Consider the following 19,738-nt stretch of genomic DNA (forward strand, 5'->3'; position numbering starts at 1 on the left):
TTGTGACTCAAGAGATCTGCTGTCCATATCAAAAACACAGATTCAGCTGTGGTTTTTCATATCATAGGGCCTGCTCTATGATAAGGAAGAAGTTGAGGGGAGGAGTGGAAAAGATTAATACTATTGCAGCTGTAGCTACACTGAACAAGACACTCCCATTTTAATTCTCTCAGATGTTTTGTAGACCTCAAGCTAATTTGACACACACACTTCCTAGCAAAATAAACTCCATTCTATTGTCTCCCACAATAACACATTTATTACAAACACATTACTTGCAAAAACAGGTGACAAACTTTCAATAACCAAGAGCACATTTGACAAATTAGAGGGAGGCATTTAAGGACAAGCAGTTAAAATTTGGAATAGCACGGTGGCTGAGAATTATGAAATACCTTTTTCTTCATTATACATCATGTATGTTAGTGTCTTCAAACAACATGGTTCCAAACATCTTACATGTCACTAATGCACAAAAACATTACCAAGATGTGGTTGGGTTGTGTGAATGTATTTTGACAAGTATTGGTCTTATATGTTTGCTTTCATTTGAAGAGGTATTTGGATGCCAAATAACTCCCTAAAATGATGAATCCTTTCTTCAGTAAAAAAGCAACTGCCAAATTTTGAATAGATGCAGGCTATTAGCAGCTATTCAGCAGCAAAACTACTTGTATTTTCTTTTCTGAACAGACTCAGGAAAATGAGACCCGTGCACAATTTGACTTAATGCCATTTAATATTCTGACATGTTTTGGATATTAAGTATATTAAAACCAGATATAGTTTAACGTAACTAGTACTCTGTCCCATTTATTTTTGTGTCGTGTTCATATGGAAAAGGAAACTTTAGTAATGGTTGAAGGTAATTTAACTAACAAGACAAATTGGTTTGTAAGTATAAAGACGAAGATTTATCAGTAAATGTGAAACTTGCTAGATATTAGTGCAAGGATCAGCAAACTGAGGAACTGAGTTGCCCGTTCTTATGGACACCGATCAGACACCAACCAACCTATACAGTTGTGCATTTGAAGATAGTGCTTTTGACATGAAAAACAAGGAAGCCAAATTTGTAACTTTTAGCCTCCATACCTGTAACTTAGTATTTTGTTGTGGGATTTTTTTTAGTAGTATATACTTGAAAGACAATTTAGAATAGGTTGTAACCAAAACCAAACTAATCTACTTTTCTATCTTATTCCTTTTAACAAGTGTATCTTTAATCTAAGATTCAATTATACCATGTTTACAGAGAACTGAATCAGTGTTACAGTACAACCACCTTTAATAAACCAATAGTACATCTTAAACCAAATGCATTCTTGAATATGCAATACATCCTTAGGAGTAGCTAGTATAAAAAGTATCAACATCAGTGGTTTGAATATAAAAATTTATTTAAAGTCAGAGTATGCAACAAATAAAACCTACAGAAAACAGATTTTCCCATCACAATCTGTTGCTTACCAAATAATATTGTGAAAACACATTCCTTCAGTCATTATAAAGTTCTTAAAATACAAAAGAAATTAAATTTTGTAAGAAAGTCTAGTAGACCAGATACTGTTTCTTCCAGGATATTTTGTAGAAGCAAGGTCACTCTTCAGTACATTCCACGCCATCCACCTCCACCCATACTGCCTTGCCCATAGTATCCACCACTATTTCCACTGCCACGACCTGCAAAATAATTGATTTAATTATGTACTCAATTCTCTGAACAGTTACCAGTTTCAGAAGTAGTTCTCAATTTGATTCACTGAGACCTGCTTAGATGATATGAACCCTTGTTTTTAAACTATTAAATTGCATTGAAAATCAGCTAAAAATGTTCCTTTTCCCAATATTTCTTTCTGTGTGAAAACAACTGCTAGTTGCCAGAAAAGTTTGATTCATTCACCAGTGGGAGGAAAGGTGGTCTATAATGAAGACATCACCTCTGGTTTAAAAAAAAAAAAAATTCAAGTTTTAAAAATGCGTCAATTCTAAAATTTCAAGTTCTCACTTTAAAACCACATAAAAACTTCCAAAGTGACAGTAGGGCTCATGTAGCTAATTCACTTAATTAGCAACAAAACCACTACTTACCATATCCACCCAAGCCATCAGGAGTACCATATCCTCCACTGTAATTGCTACCCATTCCCATTCTGCCAACAGAGCCATAACCTCCTTGATCTGGAAGGTAAAACATGCAATGTTATAATGAGATCAAGTTTGTATTTGCTAATGAACTAAAATTTGAAGCCATACATACCCATTCCATCTCTGCCATAGCCTCCCATTCCCGAGCCTCCTCCAGCAGTTGAATTCAGAAACAGTTCAATATATCGATGTTCTTTTAAGAAATTAAAAACAAAAACAAAACAAACTACTCAGTATTTTAGGTCAGTCAGTGTTAGATTAGTTCCTAGTAGATAACTGTCCATATTCATTATTACTACTGTCACAATTTGCACCCTTATTGGTAGTCTCAAAAAGACAGTGACTTAACTGAATAGACATTGAAACCTCTTACCCTGCATGTGGTCATCCCATGCCAGAGCTGATATATACTGGCAGGGCAGCATATGCTGCACATGCTTTGTGAGTAAAACGGTTTCAGACTTTCGATATTATTTTTCACAAGCTATTAACGTGAAATCAAGCCATGAAAGAAACAAACAGGAAAATCAAGCCACACCACAATGCAGCCTAGGTGCAAGCTCAGATATTTAAAGGAACTTTCAGGATCTGCAGATGTGAAGTGTCTAAAGGCAAGAGCCTGCCTCCACTCTCTACTTCCACTATGCCTCAGGCTAGTAGGCTCTAGTCATGTTCGTAGCACCTTAAGAACTGCTTCTCCTTCCTACTGCCAATAAAACATGTATTTCATAGAGAAAGCAGAAGGCAGGGGGAAGTAAGAAGTGAGCTGAGAGCATGCTGTCAGTTTCATCTTAAGTGTTTACAACACCCCACTGACAGCTCTCATCTAGTATATGCACAAAAGACCTAGGAATCTAATTAGGGCTGGTCACTGAATGGTTAAAGTTCACACACTGGTAATACTTACGCATGTTATTTTTATCCTTAGACATGGCAGCCACTGCATCTTCATGTGTTACAAACTCCACATCTGCTTCTCCTGTTGCTCTTCCATCTGCCCCAATATCAATGTGAACTCTTATAGGATTCAGTGGTGAGAAAAACTAAAAAAAAAAATTAACAAATTAACAATGTTAATTCACTAATATCAAAATAATGTTCAAGCATTGTATTAAACAGCTTTAGCAACAAAATTTAAATTACGATTTTAAAGAGCTCATTATGATAAGTGACAGTTTAAAAGAAAATGTTTGGAATTACTGAATTATTTTTAGTTCTAATTTTCTCAATCAGTCCAATGTTTCTTATTCCTAGAGTATGAACAGATTAATTCCCCTTCTAGGCATGACTATATTCTCTATGAATACTACCTCATCTTATCATAGTAAGATTTATCCAAGGACCTTTACAAAACTTAAGATTCTACCTGTAAGATGGCTAAGTAATATCCCATTTGTCAAACAGGTAAACTAGATACAGAAAGGTAAGTGATTTGTTAAAGGAAACAAAACAAGTCAATAGAGCGAAAAATAGAAATCTGGACTCGTGAATCTTGTCCTTTGCACTTGACATTTCCCATGATTGGTATAATTAGTATAACAATTCTTTGAAGTTAAATATTGTAGAACAGTAGTTGAATCAAATTTAATAAGCTAAAGGGTACTTGAATGTGTGAATTGATAGAACTGTGACTTCTTTAGGTTTATATTCTCCGTAAGCAGCAGTTAAAGAGCAACATGGTCAGTCTGAGTTAGTCTGATAAGACTACGGCATTCCATCCAGGGGAGAACAACATTTGAGGGAAAACAAAAGCTTCGATTAAGTAAATGCTTTCATAATTGAAACCTTTTAAGTAGCACACTGATAACTTGTAAAAATGTTAGTGTACTGTTAAAGCTCCTAACCTGCAAACACTTAAGCATGTGTTTGCAGAACTGGGGCATAACGAGATACCTGGGTAAGGTGCGTATCTGGGAAATTGAGAAATATGGTAAGCCAAATCATGGTTGTTGCCTGTGCCACATGAAAGCCAAAGTACAGAATAAGTAATGAAAGGTGTTTTGGACCAGGCACTCCCACCAGTCCATGAGTTCAGTAATAATTTTAGGATCACGCATCAAGCAAACTACCAGTCCTACACAAGTGTGCTCTGCACCAAAGCTTTATAGCAAAGTTCTTTACCATAAAAAGATCCAATGACAGAAGCTGAAATTATGTTTTCATTTTGAATTTGAGGCATGTCCCCCCCCCCCCCCCCCCCCCCAAAATCGGGATTGGAACAACTTAGCAATGGACATAGTGATTATCAGTCACTTGGAGTCTTTAAATCAAGCTTGCATATCTGTTGAAAAAATATTTTGTATTTCAAACCACAAGTTATTGGGCTTGATACAGGAATTACTCTACGGCAGTTATGCAAGAGATCATCTTATAGATGATGAGGGCTGCTTCCAGCCTTAAAATTGCAATTATTTCCAAATCTGACAAGCTAACATCCCCTGCTAGAACTGAAAAAAACTGCTTTGCATCATTTAAATACAGGCTGGATATCCCACCTTTTGAATGGCTAGAAGCATCTCTCTCAAATAGATTGAGATAACTGCTGTTGGATAACAAGAGTAGTGTGGAGAGAAGCCAGAGGGTAATCAGAGAGTGGTACCACTTAAGCTGAAGTAGAACCTAAACAGTTTTCATTTATGCTTGGAAAATTTTATTAACTCCTCACTTGCTGGTTTGTAAATCTGATGTCAGAAACACATCACAACCCTCTCCACCCCCCCAATTTTTAAGAACGGTTCAGTTTTAATTATTTCTGCTGTTTCATAGTATGCTAGTAACATTCTAATAATGTCAAAAAGTTTTAATTAGGAGCTCTCATATCAAGAACACTTTCTGCAACTAAATCTCAACCAATGGGACTGGACAGATGGCTAAGCCATAAACCTGATAATTTTCTCAAACTGCTAGTCAAAAGAACAACTGTGTGCATAAGGATGGGATTTTCAAAAGCATTTAAGGGAGTTAAGCACCCATTGACATTTAGTGAAAGTTGGGTGCCTGTCTCCAATACTTCTGAAAATCCCAACCCTAAATTGTGAGTCTAGGGTTGTGTTGCTGCAGATATAAGCAATTGTTTCCGCTTCAAGAGAAACTACAATAGATTGAACGAGATTAATTGCTGACTCTTAGAACAAAAACACGGAGAACTATGAATAAAAATAGCTATATCTGGGAGAAACAGCAACATGAAAAGCTACAGCACAACAGTAGGAGAAGCTTTTTCCTATCATACTTACGTTAGCAATATCATTTTCTGTAGCTCGAAAAGGCAATCCTCTCATATGAACAAAATGACCACCATGGAAACCTGAACTTGCATCTCCAGCTCCACCATAGCCATGTCCTCCCATACCTGTAAAATAATATATTTGAGAACCTCATGAAAGGCTGGGAAGATTCAACTACCACCATTGGTTGCTACTTTCATCATGCAACTGCCACTCTTGACTGGGACTTGGTAACAAAAACATTTTAACCCCAACACTCATACATGCCAGATATTTTTACTTTAAATTGACCATCTGGTGATTCCTTCTCGTATGAAGGAGACCAATATCTGTTCTTTGGGAATACCCTTTAAAACAGCTCATTATGTATAAAATTTTTAATTCTTGATTTTACCTCTCCCATCTCTCATTCTGTCGTCATAGCCATCATTTCCATAGCCATAGTTGTTATATCCACCATAATCATCAAAGCCACCATATCCTGTACAATTTAACAAGAAAAGTGTGTGAATGTACTATAATTACAAAATTATAATACAATATATGAACAATAACATTTTTGCAACCTTTTGGTAACTCGCATTATGTGCTGATGATAGTACGATTTCTCAGCATCAAGTATAAATGAAAAATTCCCTGCATCAATTAAAAAAATAATGTCCTGATGTGTTCTCATACCATTCCTTTACCTTTATAAACACGTGTCATCATTTTCATGGTCTCATTTGGTAATGACACCATAGATAGCAATCCAGATTTCAAAAAGACTCTCCAAACCTAGTAGGTACTGATATTACTGCCATTTCTGTATTTCTTGACTAAAATGTCAGAAACATGAAGAAACTGACAACAGAACCTTTGCTCATTAGATACACATACCACCGTCATATCCACCACCTCCTCGACGCATTCTGTCATACATACTTCCACGCCCAGCTCCATAATAACCCCCTCTTCCTCCTATTGGTCTATCATATGGTCCCGGTCGTTGCTGTCCCATCATTCTTCTTGGTGGGTCATAGAATCCTCTGATTTCACTCTTACTACTTTTGAAGATTTCAATATACCTAAGTAAGAGAGGATTTTCAAGGCACAAATAAGAATACATGCATAAGCTGTTTGAAAGTTACAACAGATTTTGTAGAAAATTATTTAATTGCCATTTCTATAACTAGATGCAAAATCCAATAAAAAAAAGTGACTAGAGATACCATACAACTTAAGTTTCACCTAATGCCTTAAGATTCTTAAGTGTATCAAAAGAAAACTTTACATTGGTAAAATTTACTACTTGAAAATTCTAACTGTAAAAATTAAATTCAAAAGTCTCTGAAACTTGTTCCCCCAATATGAAATAATACAGTTGAAAAATGGCTGACTATAGATTTATCACAGAATACCCTACACAAAAAGACAAAATTCTGATTTTAGCAAACTACATAGTATTACTATCTTCCCCCACCCCCCAAATCTATTGTATTTTCCAAGTTAAACTTAGGATCATAAATATAAATTCTTTAAAATAGCCAGTTAAAATATTATGGTCCCCACCCCCCAAAAAAGCATTACTGACCCACAACCCCCAAAAATAAAGATTTAACACCATCCCAAACTCTCCATCCCCACCTGTGCCCTATTCTTTCCTTGTGTTTCCCCAGAGCATTTTCTGCTATCTCCTTTGAAGCAAACTGCACGAAGGCCTCCCCTGTGCTTCTCCCCTGGTAGTCCAGCGTCAATGTTATCCCATTTGGCACGATTTCCAACCCTTTAACCCAAGGACAAATAACCCCATCAAGGGGAACAGTGTTAAAGGCTGAAACATTCCCATCTGTAGCAAATACTTAAAGCAAATCTAAACAACAAAAAAATAGCTTAGTTTCCCCCATCACCCAACAAGACAAGCCAATGATTTTTCATTAAAAATTAAGGGTTTAGCCATATTTGTTCTAGTAGTGGTTTTTTTCCTTTAAGCTACACATGAATAAGTCTGCCTACATTATATGAAGATATCATAACTACTAGTCAAATATTTTAACTGCGCTCCAAAATCTAATAAACAAAGTTATTTCAATATGCATGATACATTTACTACCTTGACTAAAAGTTAGACATATTCTAGTCTTTACTGAATCTAAACTTATTTGTACTCTAATTAGACGAGCATAATTCAGAGTTTGGAAAAACAATCTAAAGTTTAAAACAAGATTCCCCCTCCCATCCAAAAAAGTGGGTATTAAAAGTTAAACTATGTGAAACACTGATGTGATAGAAACATAAAAACAAAGTCACTGTACTTTGACTATACTAGAGATACCTTGAAAGAACTGAACAATCTCCTCTTTGCTGCAACCAAATGGCAGTCCACGAAGTCGTACTGTTCCATCACTAGATGTATCATTTGGACCATTGTGTTTCCCAGTCCAGTCCATCTTGCTACTTAAATCAACACACTACAAAAAACAAGGAGGAAAAGTCAGTGTTTTAGAATCATAATGTATTGCTACCCCTAATTCCCCTCCAAAACCCAACTCCATACACATTTAATTTTACCTCAGTTATAAGCTAATATGATGCATCATAAGCTCTATTACTGTTGCATATTATAGTACAACTCCAGAATGTAAGATACATCCAGAAGGGTATCAAATATGGCAGAGTACTGTAGTGCCAGAGATTTAGTTGAACACACAAAGCAGACAAAACTTAGTACACAATCCCTCTAGAGTCTGACAGTCTCTCACATGCATGCACATCTTCACTTGCCTTGCTTAAAGGGGGTTGAGATTATACAAAAAAATCCCCCTTAACTCTTGACAAATTAAATCAAGAATTATGTCCCATTTTTAACTTGATCTGCTGTATGGGCCTTTTTTGAAGACAGGAGAATAACTTTACTAATGATCAGAATGCTTTAAGTTAAAAACCTGAAGAGGAATATAGAAAACAAGGACTATCTTGAGAGTCGGGGTAGACACAGAACAAGAATAAAAGTGAAAGCTGAGTTGTAACTTGGATCCCCAGTAATGGCACTTTTTTTTTAATCTCATTAATATTATAGTATGATTCAAATTTGACAAACGAGACTATTACTGTTACTATCAGAACACATCAAGAATATCAGTTTATAAATTATAGACTTGTATGAATTAAGCATCAAAACACGATATTTAGTTTAAAAGCAAATATATGCTACTGGGTCAACAAAAGAAACGATTCTTTTTTTACTATTATACTGTAACTACTAATATTAGCACTTACATAAATCAATTTTGTCTTCCAAGCGCAGTGTGTCTGTTAATGGATTAATTCCCACAACACCCTTGTGAGGCAGAAAATATTATCCCAACAGAGAAAGTCTTTGGGGAGCAAGCTGCAGTAACCCGGGAAAGGGGGACGACTAATCCACTCTGAGACAGATCCCTCCACAGAGCGGGAGACTCAGGCAATTCGCGCCTCGGATCGCACTAATCCCATGGGGGGTCTCACAATAGGCCGCGAGGCTGGGCACGGGGATGACAATGGCGAGACCTCGCACGCGTTACACCGCGGCCCCGCCTCTCCGTCAGCCAGGCCCAGACGTCTCTCTCCGTTGCCGCCCGCCTTTGTGGTCGCGCTGCCGCTCAGCCAGGCCGCAATACTAACTACCGCCAAGTGCGCGCCTCTCCCGCCGCCCGCTTCCAGGCGCCATTTACCGCAGCTACTTAGCCACCCCCACCTCCCGAGCTCCTGTCTCCCAGGGGATCCCTCAGGCGCCTACTTCCATCTCCCCAGCAACCTCGCAGCCTCCACCCACAGCCCCTCAAAGGCTACCCCGCCGTGCAGTCGGGCTCCCGCAGCCACTGCAGCGTTCAACGCCACCACTCAAAATGGCGGCCGCGCCCAAGCTAGGCCTCGCGAAGAGTCGCCGCCGCATCGCCCCAACCGAGCGTTCTCGCGGCCTTCAGCGCCCTCAACACGCTCGCCCGCCCCCCTGCTCGGGGGCGGAGATGTCTGTCCGCCCCCAGGGCCCGAACTGCTGCAGCCACCTCCTCCGGGTACACCGGGCGGACTGGGCTGCGGCTAGCTCGGGCCCTTCTCCCCGTACTCACCGGGAGATCCTCACACTCTCCTCGATGTGCGGCGACGGTAGGCTCTATGGTGGAGGGTGGGGGGAGCGAAGAAACCTCCGCCTCCTCGCTTCTCACCGGCGGGCGCGTTGCTGGCTTGGCAAACTACGCAGCGAAGGCAGAAACAGGCAGGTACGATGGCGTCGCGGGCACACAAGTATCGCGATAGCCACGCTACGCACGGGAACCCCAGCTCTGGTTACGTCCAAGGTACCGGGAATAGCGCATGCGCACCTAAGTCAGGCTGAAGAAAAGCGCACGCACAAGGGAAAGGTACTGTACTGCTCGACAATAACTCCGAGCGGCTATTAGGTGCAAGGGCGCATGCGTTACAAAACAGTAGGCATATGCGCGCATGCGTAAGGTATTCGTTATAAGACCTAGGCTGCCAATAGCATGCATGTGTCTTTAATAGCATAGGCAGCGCCACGGTGCTGTTTAGGCGGTCCCGCTAGATTCCAGAGCAGAGGGAAGGGAGGTGGCGCATGCGTAGTTGTTGGGTGGAGGGTAGCGGTAGTGAGGGCTATTGTGCCTTTGTAACGGAACCAGACACCTCCGCCCTGAGGCGCGAAATCCCCTGTTCCCGCCCCACAGGCGGCAGCTTCCCTCTCACCTTGAACGCCGTGACCTGCTCACCGCGCAGGCCAGCACCTTTCCCCCTCCCCTGCTATCTTCCCTTTCAGCGGCTGGACCCTCCGCCTCGCAGGCCGCGATCTCTCGTTCAAATGACCTCTGCCCGGGGGAGGAAAGCCCGGCTATGCGCAGTGCTTATTGTAGCCACGGAATACAGTGCCAGCGCAGGAGCACGGGGGTTGTTTGGGGTGTTTGCTGTGGGGACAATAGCCAGGCGTGTCAGTGCATGTCCCAGGATAAAAAAGATGGGGGGCCGTTTTCTAGCCATTTGCCTTGTGGTCGGGTGGGGAGGCAGAACATCTTGAGGCCTTTGTAATTATTGTGTCGCTTGGGGCTTTTGCACCTGGCCACAAACATCACCTTCAACCACTTGCATGCTCTGCTGTCTGTAGCATTATTAAGGAGTAGGCTGAGAGCATTGGTCAGGCTTATGCTCAACCAGAGCCTAGTCGAGCCAAAGCTGTAATTGTTTTCTCTTTCATTCACTTTAACATAGTCCTAAAACTATTCTCCCCTATGTCAGGTCTGGAACAACTCAAAAGTCATAGAATCATAGAAGATTAGGGTTGGAAGAGACCTCAGGACCAACACCAACTAAATCATCCCAGCCAGGGCTTTGTCAAGCCGGGCCTTAAAAACCTCTAAGGATGGAGATTCCACCATCTCTCCAGTGCTTCACCACCTTCCTAGTGAAATAGTGTTTCCTAATATCCAACCTAGACCTCCCCCACTGCAACTTGAGACCATTGCTCCTTGTTCTGTCATCTTCCACCACTGAGAACAGCTGAGCTCCATCCTCTTTGGAATCCCCCTTCAGGTAGTTGAAGGATGCTATCAAATCCCCTCTCACTCTTCTCTTCTGCAGACTAAACGAGCCCAGTTCCCTCAGCCTCTCCTCGTAAGTCATGTGCCTAGCCCCCTGATCATTTTCATTGCCCTCCACGGGACTCTCTCAAATTTGTCCACATCCTTTCTGTAGTGGGGGGCCCAAAACTGGACACAATACTCCAGCTGTGGCCTCACCAGTGCCAAATAGAGGGGAATAATCACTTCCCTTGATCTGCTGGCAATGCTCCTACTAATGCAGCCGTTAGCCTTCTTGGCAACAAGGGCACACTGTTGACTCATATGCAGCTTCTCATCCACTGTAATCCCCAGGTCCTTTTCTGCAGAACTGCTGCTTAGCCAGTTGGTCCCCAGCCTGAAGCGGTGCAAGGGATTCTTCCGTCCTAAGTGCAGGACTCTGCACTTGTCCATGTTGAACCTCATCAGATTTCTTTTGGCTCAATCCTCCAAGTTGTCTAGGTCACTCTGGACTCTATCCCTACCCTCCAGCATATCTACCTCTCCCCCCAAGTTTAGTGTCATGTGCGAACTTGCTGAGGGTGCAATCCATCCCATCATCCAGTTTATTAATAAAGATGTTGAACAAAACTGGCCCCAGGACCGACCCCTGGGATACTCCACTTTATACCAGTTGCCAACTAGACATCGAGCCATTGATCGCTACCCGTTGAGCCCGGAGTCAATGGATATGTGCCTAGATTATATTAAGGACACAGTAATATCAGTGACTATACAATTATATCAAAAGATATAAATGGAAAGATTAAAAACAAATTTTAAATTTAAAACTGGGCCTGATAATCTGAAAGCACAAAAAGCTTGGTGTCTCATGAAATTGGGCTAAAAGTGTATCTTAGATGTAGGGGTGTCATGAGAAAGACTTAATAGCATACAAATTATCAAGTCTTTCTGCACACCTACTGAAACATTAACTTTGAGATTTGTGCTAGTGCTTGGAGAAAGATTAGTTATTCTGCTCTTTGAAAGAACTTTTAAAAGCAACTTTGTAAAGATGGAAAGAATGCAGATTTCTGTTTTCACAATTGATGCATTTACATGTCAATCATTTTGTGGAAATCTTACAGCAGTTTGTCTCCTTGAAGACATAAGTTTAAAAAAAATTTCTTTTAAAAGCAATTAAAATGTTATTACCTATGCTGTATTTAAACTGGGCCTGACCTTACACAGACTCCACTTCCATTCATTTAGAGTTTTACTTGCGTAAGTCTTCAGTATCTGATACTCTGTGGATAGAGAGGGCTTCAAACCAGTGTTGTTAACATCAACTATTATGAACATTAAATTCTCTTTTCAATGAAAAATGTTTAATTTTTTTAAGAAGCACATTTTTTGAAGTTGATATGTCTTTTAGGAATAAACTAATTTTGTTCCAGATTATTTGAATTTTTGAAAAGCTTTAGAGCAACAGAGTAGGAAAACGAATTTATTGAAGTCTGGTCTGGTGGGCAATAGCAATAGAATGGATCTTGAATGTTTGCTGAAAGGAAACTGAACAGGGAGTCAAAATGACCTGGGGAATAAAGACCAGAGTAATTCCTACAATTTCCAAAACTTGTTTTTTCTTTTTAATGAAGTGGGATTTTTTTTTCCAACAGGGAAGAACAGGAGGAATAGAAAGCTCAGGGAACTGTTAATGGGATAAAGAGCCTTTTACCTCTGTGTGGCTGGTTCAACTTTAGCTCACTTTAGTAGAGAATAAAAATTTATGCTACTTGATAACTGTGGTAGTTTCAGTCCAATTCCTGGTGGAATTGTCCATATCACTAAAAACTCGGTACAAGTGCTACCAATTGGCACTCTGTCAGTCTCACCAGAGAGACCAAGTTTTAGACTGGGATGCAGAATTCACTACCCTTTCATTACAAGAGGTGGTTTCACGAGATAAGGTTTGAGGAATATTGGTAGAGCTATCTGTGGATGCTCGCATTGCCTCTGTCTAGTCTAATTTATCTAAACTGTCTGTTTCTTACATTAAACATTTAAAAACAGAACCATACTCTATCTACATTGATGCAGTTTCAAGAGAACTGAAGGAAATCATTGCACTCCCTCTCCCCTTCCAACAGGGATCCTAGAACCATCCCTACTTAACCCAGGACTGGATTAAATAAGCCTGAGGCATGCCCCAACTCCCATTTGGAGTGGTGGTGAAAAGGGGTTCCCCTCCTTTCCCAGAGAGCCAGGAGTAGTGGCATGGGGCCAGTTTATAACTCCTTCAGGAACAGCAGCACTGTCACTCCTTCTCTTAGGAAGATCAGGAATGGCAGTGCAGGTCTCCTCACTATTTAGCTAAGTAGTCGTGGTGTAGCTACTTATGTGAATGTGTTGTGCTTAAAGCACTCTTTCCCTCCTGTCACACAGTCCTCTGGTGGGGCCCTCTGGAGCAGTGGGTCTTGAAATTAACATCCCATTGAGGTGCATGTAATTGTTCCCCTCTCAGAACCATAGTTTCAGCATGTCTGTAGGCTTAGATGTTGCTGAATCTGTAACATTCAAATCACATTCCCAATCTTTGTAATCATGATGGCTAGATAAACCCTGAAGTTCTAGGCATGTGCCTATAATGCCTATCCCTGGCTCTGGCCATGATTTAACCTACCCCTTCAGGAAAAACCCATGATGGAACCTGCAGTGTCTCTGGACACCAATAGGATTGCCAGTCCTACCTGTTAAAAAATTATGAGTCAAGCCTCCCAAAATGATGAGATAGGCTAAAAATCTTGAGTTTTTAAAAAGTTTCTGTTATTTTTATTTGCCTTCTGCTTTGGGTGCTGTTAGGTTCACATTTTCAAGATCTCCTTCTACAACGAGGTCTAGAAATTACTTAAAAAAATGAAAGTATAGATTTTCATGTAATTATCTGACTCCAGGATATGGGGCTTTAAAAAAAAACAACAGATAATTGTGAGACTCCTGATCAAATCCTGAGAGTTGGCAATATTGAATGTTTTTTTCAATCCTTACATCAGTGGATGTATTTCAAAAACTTGAGCACTTACACAAAAATGGGAACGTAGATCATGTTATATTTCAAAACTGCCACGAGATGGCAGTGTTTCAAAACATTACTGATAAATTCTGATTAACCCCCCCTGATATTTTAGCAGGCCTTCATTTTGTTTCATTGTATTTATAAGGGTTAAGATTCAGAACTGTTCCTGTGGAGTAATAAGGAGACTCAGTTACTATAAAAAGTTAGCATGTTGTAAGTTACGGAGGATCAGTTGTTCAATAAAAAGATACGTTATTAAGCAATCATTAATTTATGTCTGTAATTTGGGATCACTGGCTGCAAGTGATTGAGGAAAATAATTGGAGTTAGCAGATTGGCAAACTTTAATCTATCAACAGTAGTAATGAGTGAGTTTTGGAAGATTCACTGATTTAATTAAGTCCCTGTACTTTAAAGACCAGATTCTCCAGTTCGGTCAAGGTGTGATCTATGTAAGACTGTGGAAGGGAAACTGGAAATGGGTGAATGTGGCTTTAAACTACCTTTACAACTCCCATATCCTGTGGTCAATTTGCACTGGCTTGGACCCCCAGTGCAATTTAGAGCAGCCTGTTGAAAGGTCGAGCAGGTCTGGCAGTCTCTCTGATTGGTACCAGGTGTCACTCTTTTCAGATTTCTTCCATTTTGGTGGCTGCCTCCAGTAAAAGGTGCCCTAGGAATCACACATGATATTTGAATAGGGCCCAGCAGAGAGAGGGTGCCAGAATTACTGACCATTAGTAAAAACAACAAGGAGTCTGGTGGCACCTTAAAGACTAACAGATTTATTTGGGCATAAGCTTTCGTGGGTAAAAACCTCACTTCTTCAGATGCATCTGTTAGTAATAATAACTGTTAGTCTTTAAGGTGCCACCAGACTCCTTGTTGTTTTTGTAGATACAGACTAACACGGCTACCCCCTGATACTTGACCATTAGTGGAGGATCTTGAGTGATAGGGAGGATTTGGAGGACTTGTGTAAAATTACAAGAAGGGAGTTGGAGTTTGTCAAGGCTGCTTCCCCACTCTGAACTTTAGGGTACAGATGTGGGGGCCTGCATGAAAACTTCTAAGCTTAACTACCAGCTTAGATCTGGTCCGCTGCCACCACTCTCGATGCTAATTCCCTTCCCTGGGTAGCCTTGAGAGACTCTTCACCAATTCCCTGGTGAATACAGATCCAAACCCCTTGGATCTTAAAACAAGGAGAAATTAACCATCCCCCCTCCTTCCTCCCACCAACTCCTGGTGGATCAAGATCCAACCCCCTTGGATCTAAAAACAAGGAAAAATCAATCAGGTTCTTAAAAAGAAGGCTTTTAATTAAAGAAAAAGGTAAAAATCATCTCTGTAAAATCAGGATGGAAAATAACTTTACAGGGTAATCAAAGGACCCCCCTCTAGCCTTAGGTTCAAAGTTACAGCAAACAGATGTAAACACCATAGTAAAAGGTACATTTACAAGTTGAGAAAACAAAGGTAAACTAACACGCCTTGCCTGGCTGTTTACTTACAAGTTTGAAATATGAGAGACTTGTTCAGAAAGATGTGGAGAACCTGGATTGATGTCTGGTCCCTCTCAGTCCCAAGAGCGAACAACCCCCAAAACAAAGAGCACAAACAAAAGCCTTCCCCCCCCCCAAGATTTGAAAGTATCTTGTCCCCTTATTGGTCCTTTGGGTCAGGTGTCAGCCAGGTTACCTGAGCTTCTTAACCCTTTACAGGTAAAAGGATTTTGGAGTCTCTGGCCAGGAGGGATTTTATAGTACTGTACACAGGAGAGCTGTTACCTTCCCTTTATAGTTATGACAGAGTTATTATAAACTGATATCAGATATGGAGCCTGTCTGAACTATAATCCCAGCCTTCAGAAAGGCTTGCAATCATGAGTGGGATTGAGTTTCAGGGTGGTACATTTTTGAATGATCCCATTCTCTTCCCCTTAATCAATAGATATGTAAGATAATGAGACAGACAGCTATTTATCACTCATCATGCAAAAGAAAAAATGTGTAAAGCATAATAATAAGAACATATCTTTTCTAGTAATGGACAAATCACTTTATCTTTATTATAAGTTATTTTACTGAAAAGTCTGATGCTGTATTTGCTGGCCTTCTATTGAATTTTTTTTCATTGTTTCAATTTTAAGAATTGGATTAAGATTCACACCAAAAAATTGCAACAGATATGAACCTCTCAAAAACTGCACCCTACAGATGATTTTACCAAAAGTAAGTCTATATGTTTTTCTAACTAAATCACTTGCCGCATAACAAGGAGAATTTCTTTCTCCATATTTTAATGGCTCAAATTTATGAGCCTGTAAGAAAATAAAGCAAAAATCTTGGAGATATGATGGTGTCATATTTGAAAGAGGGTAGGAAAAAGTATCCTGTACATAGATTTTTAAAGAAGGTGAATTCACTCTTTGTTGATGTGCTGTTTTTTGGGGAATTACATAACGACAATTTACTAACTAGCAACCTAGATAACACTACTTAGCACTTTATAAATGGTATGTAAAATATATAGCAAACACATATCTTTAAGGCATTGTGCAAAGATTAATAAATCTTCATGTGAGATAGGTAGGAGGAAAGTGTAATTATCCTTATTACACAGGTAGAGAAACAGAAGCATACAGAAGTTATTACTTGTACAAGGCTCAATGTGAGTCAGTGACAGATCTAGGAATGGAACATGTTTGTTCAAGAGATCATGACTGTTTGCTTCCAGTTGAAGTGCAATGTCTGATTGTATTACATCCCATTGTCTCATATCCACATATATCATAGTACTAAGTGGGTTATAATACTGCCATCAAGTGTCAAAATGGATTCATTACTTGTATTTTATATATTTAGGGCTTCTATTTTTATCTGTTTATCAATTTCATTTGTGAGGAGTTATTTTTAGCCATTTTTGAGTTTTATGTAGTTCAAAAATTGAGGTTTTTTTTGTTTGTTTGTTTGTTTGTACAGGTTTCTCTTTGTATATACTGTAGTGAGTAATCACTCTGTAATGTTCCCTGGTGCGCTTTAATGTGGTGCTTTTTCAAACAGTACTCTGTTAAAGTGCATTGGGGAACCTTTAAGCAGGGTGGACCAATTAATGCACAGTGCTTTAGTGCACGTCAAAAATCACACCTCTATAGACAACATTATTGCTCAGTATAGACAAGCCCTTAGATACAAGTAACGATTTTTGGTGTTTTTTCCAACACTTATTGTATAAACACAAATTGCATCTTTGTTTTGTATCAAGTTTTTAAATCTGTGTTTATCGGTTAAAACCAAAAATCAGAAGCCCTATATATTTAGGTTTTGCATATCCTTTAAATATATGATAAATACAAGTTAATATTACATAATTAAATTTACTTTAATAGATAGTGGGTCAGATCTTCAGTTGGTGACTCTGATGACATTACCAAGAGTGGATCACAATTAAATGGTCTGAAGAATGGTGGTAGGCCTTGAAGATGGTTTACAGGCACTGGGGTTGCGGCTGAGAACAAGACAGTACACAGTGTGTGTTGGGGGGAGGGTCAATAGTATACCACAGACCTGAACTTTATGTAAACTATGTCTGCCTCCGGAAACATGGAGCCCACCAATGAGGGTTCTTGGCCAACAGGATGTGTTTTTGGAGGAGGAGCAGTTGTAGTCAATCCCATTCGTGGAGCACTGATAAAATAATAGTACAGTATTCTATAGCAATAAGGCCTTACCCCTTCCCTCCCCAAAAAATTATAGTAACATTACTATAGGCTGTAGTATTTTGGGACCCTTCTGTGCTCACATATGGAGTGGCATGCTACATCCCACTTCTCTTTGCTGTCAGTTAAGAAGAGCACAACAGTACTTGGGAGAAGTTATTACCACTGTTTGTGGGGACACAGTATTGCTGTTTGGGGGAGGAAGGGACATAGTGTAACTGTCTTCCCCAATATGAGCCCTGTGGTGGTATTTTCTACTCAGGGCACCAACCAAACATGCTTCATGCATAGTGACCTGCTTGTCTGTCTACAGTCCTGTCATAGCTAGACTCCATCTCATACTGCTCTCAACCACACAGTTCCATCTGCAGGAACAAAATATTACCACAGCAGGGATGACTTGTAGCTGGGTTCCAGTTTTGCTCTGCTTTAGTTTGCTTCCTGAGATCATCCATCATCAGTCTCACTTAACTAAGTTTGTTTGTTTTTTGCTTTTATTAAATAAAAGACCTGGATGACTTTTATGTACCAATTTTTCTCAGTGACATATCAGCCTGTCTTTTCAAGTCTTGGCATCTCAGACCGTCTGTCCCTCATTCTGCAATCTTTTAATAGTGTCTGTTTGGTCCTTATTTGCTTTAAATGAACTCACATGAAAAACTAGTCTTAAATCCTATGGTCTGGAGACTCTACAGAGGTACTGGAAATCAACCGGGAATGTCAGAATATTTCTAAAGTACTCCTCATTCATTAAGGAAAACCACTGATATGATTTTAGAGAGGCTGACAAGCAACAGATGTTTGAAAAAGCAATACAAAGTGGATGTCTAAAAATCTGTGCGTGACTCAGTCTGATTGCTTAAGGCTTGTCTGGTCTTATTCAAGTTAATTGCTTCTGTAAAATATTTAGATATTAACAGAGAAAGAGGAGGGTTTTATGATCTTTTCATATAATTAATACATTTTGTCCTTTTTCAGGTTCCTGCTTTGGATTAGGGTGGTTCACGCCAACTAATGAGGTCCCTATCTGTGGTGATGCTACACAGGCTGTTATTCCATATAAAAAATAATGTATATTTATAAATTATTTAATACTGTGACTAAGTTTTGCATAATTTGTCAAATGTTTCTGATATTAAAAAGCTATGAGAGGAATTTTTAAAATATATTCCACAAAAAATGCAGTTAAGCTACTGGAACATTAAGGGACTGTCTCAATTGCTTCATAAAATTACTAAAGACAAGGTGGGTGAGGAAACATCTTTTAGTGGACCAGCTTCTGATGGTGAGAGGGACAAGCTTTCAAGCTACACAGCTCTTCTTCAGGTCTCAAAAAGTGTTGTGCAGATTTCCTTTAAGGACGAGGACTAATAGGTCAGACAGAATGACTGCTTTGTGAAAACACTTTTCGTTTTTAAAAGACAAGTATGGAAGCTTAAATTTGTAACTCTGCTGGACACTAAAAATCATGGACTGAGCAGAGACACTGGATTTATGGCTTATTACAACAACCTGTAACCCTGACTAACCCTCATTTTGTCCTATGACTGAAGAGATGTTAACGGGTCACTCTACCTTGAATGGTTCCTTAGAATATGTGCTAATTTCTTATGCTAAACGATGCATTCCACCTTGCATTAGCTGTGCTGCTGAGAGTACCTTTTGTAGACCTGAAGAAGAGCTCTGTGTAGTTCGAAAGCTTGTCTCTCTCATCAACAGAAGTTAGTCCAATAAAAGCACCACCCTGTCTCTCTAATATCCTGAGACTGAGACGGCTACAACTATCCCTTAAATTATTGTCTGTCTGCTATAAATAGGACCAGATCTTGAAGTCCATATTTGGATACCCATAACCTTCAACCTCTCTCCCCCATTACTCTCATTAGTGAAGGAACCAAACATGCGAAACTGGGCTGGGGCAGCTACTGAAGGGACAGAGTATCTCCTGAGTTATTTCCCCTCTTATGCCAAGAAGAAATCCCTACACGGGTTGGGGCCCTGTTGACTGATACCTGGTATACCCATTAACTTCAGCAACATATGA

General features: G+C 39.8%; 1 protein-coding gene and 1 long non-coding RNA gene across 8 annotated transcripts; one reads left to right on the forward strand and one right to left on the reverse strand.

The window, feature by feature from the left end:
• Nucleotides 1–243: 243 nt before the first annotated feature.
• Nucleotides 244–9,682, reverse strand: HNRNPH3 (heterogeneous nuclear ribonucleoprotein H3). Of its 7 annotated transcripts, none has more exons than XM_065408768.1 (11): nucleotides 9,464–9,682; nucleotides 8,634–8,648; nucleotides 7,690–7,825; nucleotides 7,002–7,140; nucleotides 6,255–6,442; nucleotides 5,770–5,856; nucleotides 5,385–5,500; nucleotides 3,056–3,191; nucleotides 2,261–2,341; nucleotides 2,092–2,181; nucleotides 244–1,683 (listed from the first exon to the last, which is right to left on the reverse strand). In XM_065408768.1, exons 3-11 carry the CDS (start codon nucleotides 7,802–7,804, stop codon nucleotides 1,607–1,609), a joined length of 1,029 nt encoding a protein of 342 aa, XP_065264840.1. In that variant the 5' UTR covers nucleotides 7,805–7,825; nucleotides 8,634–8,648; nucleotides 9,464–9,682; the 3' UTR covers nucleotides 244–1,606. The 7 variants fall into 7 exon arrangements, with proteins under 7 accessions (XP_065264840.1, XP_065264839.1, XP_065264841.1 ...); XM_065408767.1 differs by having other exon boundaries at nucleotides 8,634–8,666; nucleotides 9,464–9,508; XM_065408769.1 differs by lacking the exon at nucleotides 8,634–8,648 and having other exon boundaries at nucleotides 7,690–7,808.
• Nucleotides 9,683–9,695: 13 nt separating this feature from the next.
• Nucleotides 9,696–18,843, forward strand: LOC135881985 (uncharacterized). The gene is made up of 3 exons (XR_010561552.1): nucleotides 9,696–9,754; nucleotides 16,126–16,207; nucleotides 18,673–18,843. It is a non-coding gene; the product is annotated as an uncharacterized LOC135881985 (long non-coding RNA).
• Nucleotides 18,844–19,738: the final 895 nt, after the last annotated feature.

The sequence above is a fragment of the Emys orbicularis genome, chromosome 7, assembly GCF_028017835.1.
Source record: "Emys orbicularis isolate rEmyOrb1 chromosome 7, rEmyOrb1.hap1, whole genome shotgun sequence".
NCBI classification, from domain to species: domain Eukaryota; kingdom Metazoa; phylum Chordata; order Testudines; family Emydidae; genus Emys; species Emys orbicularis.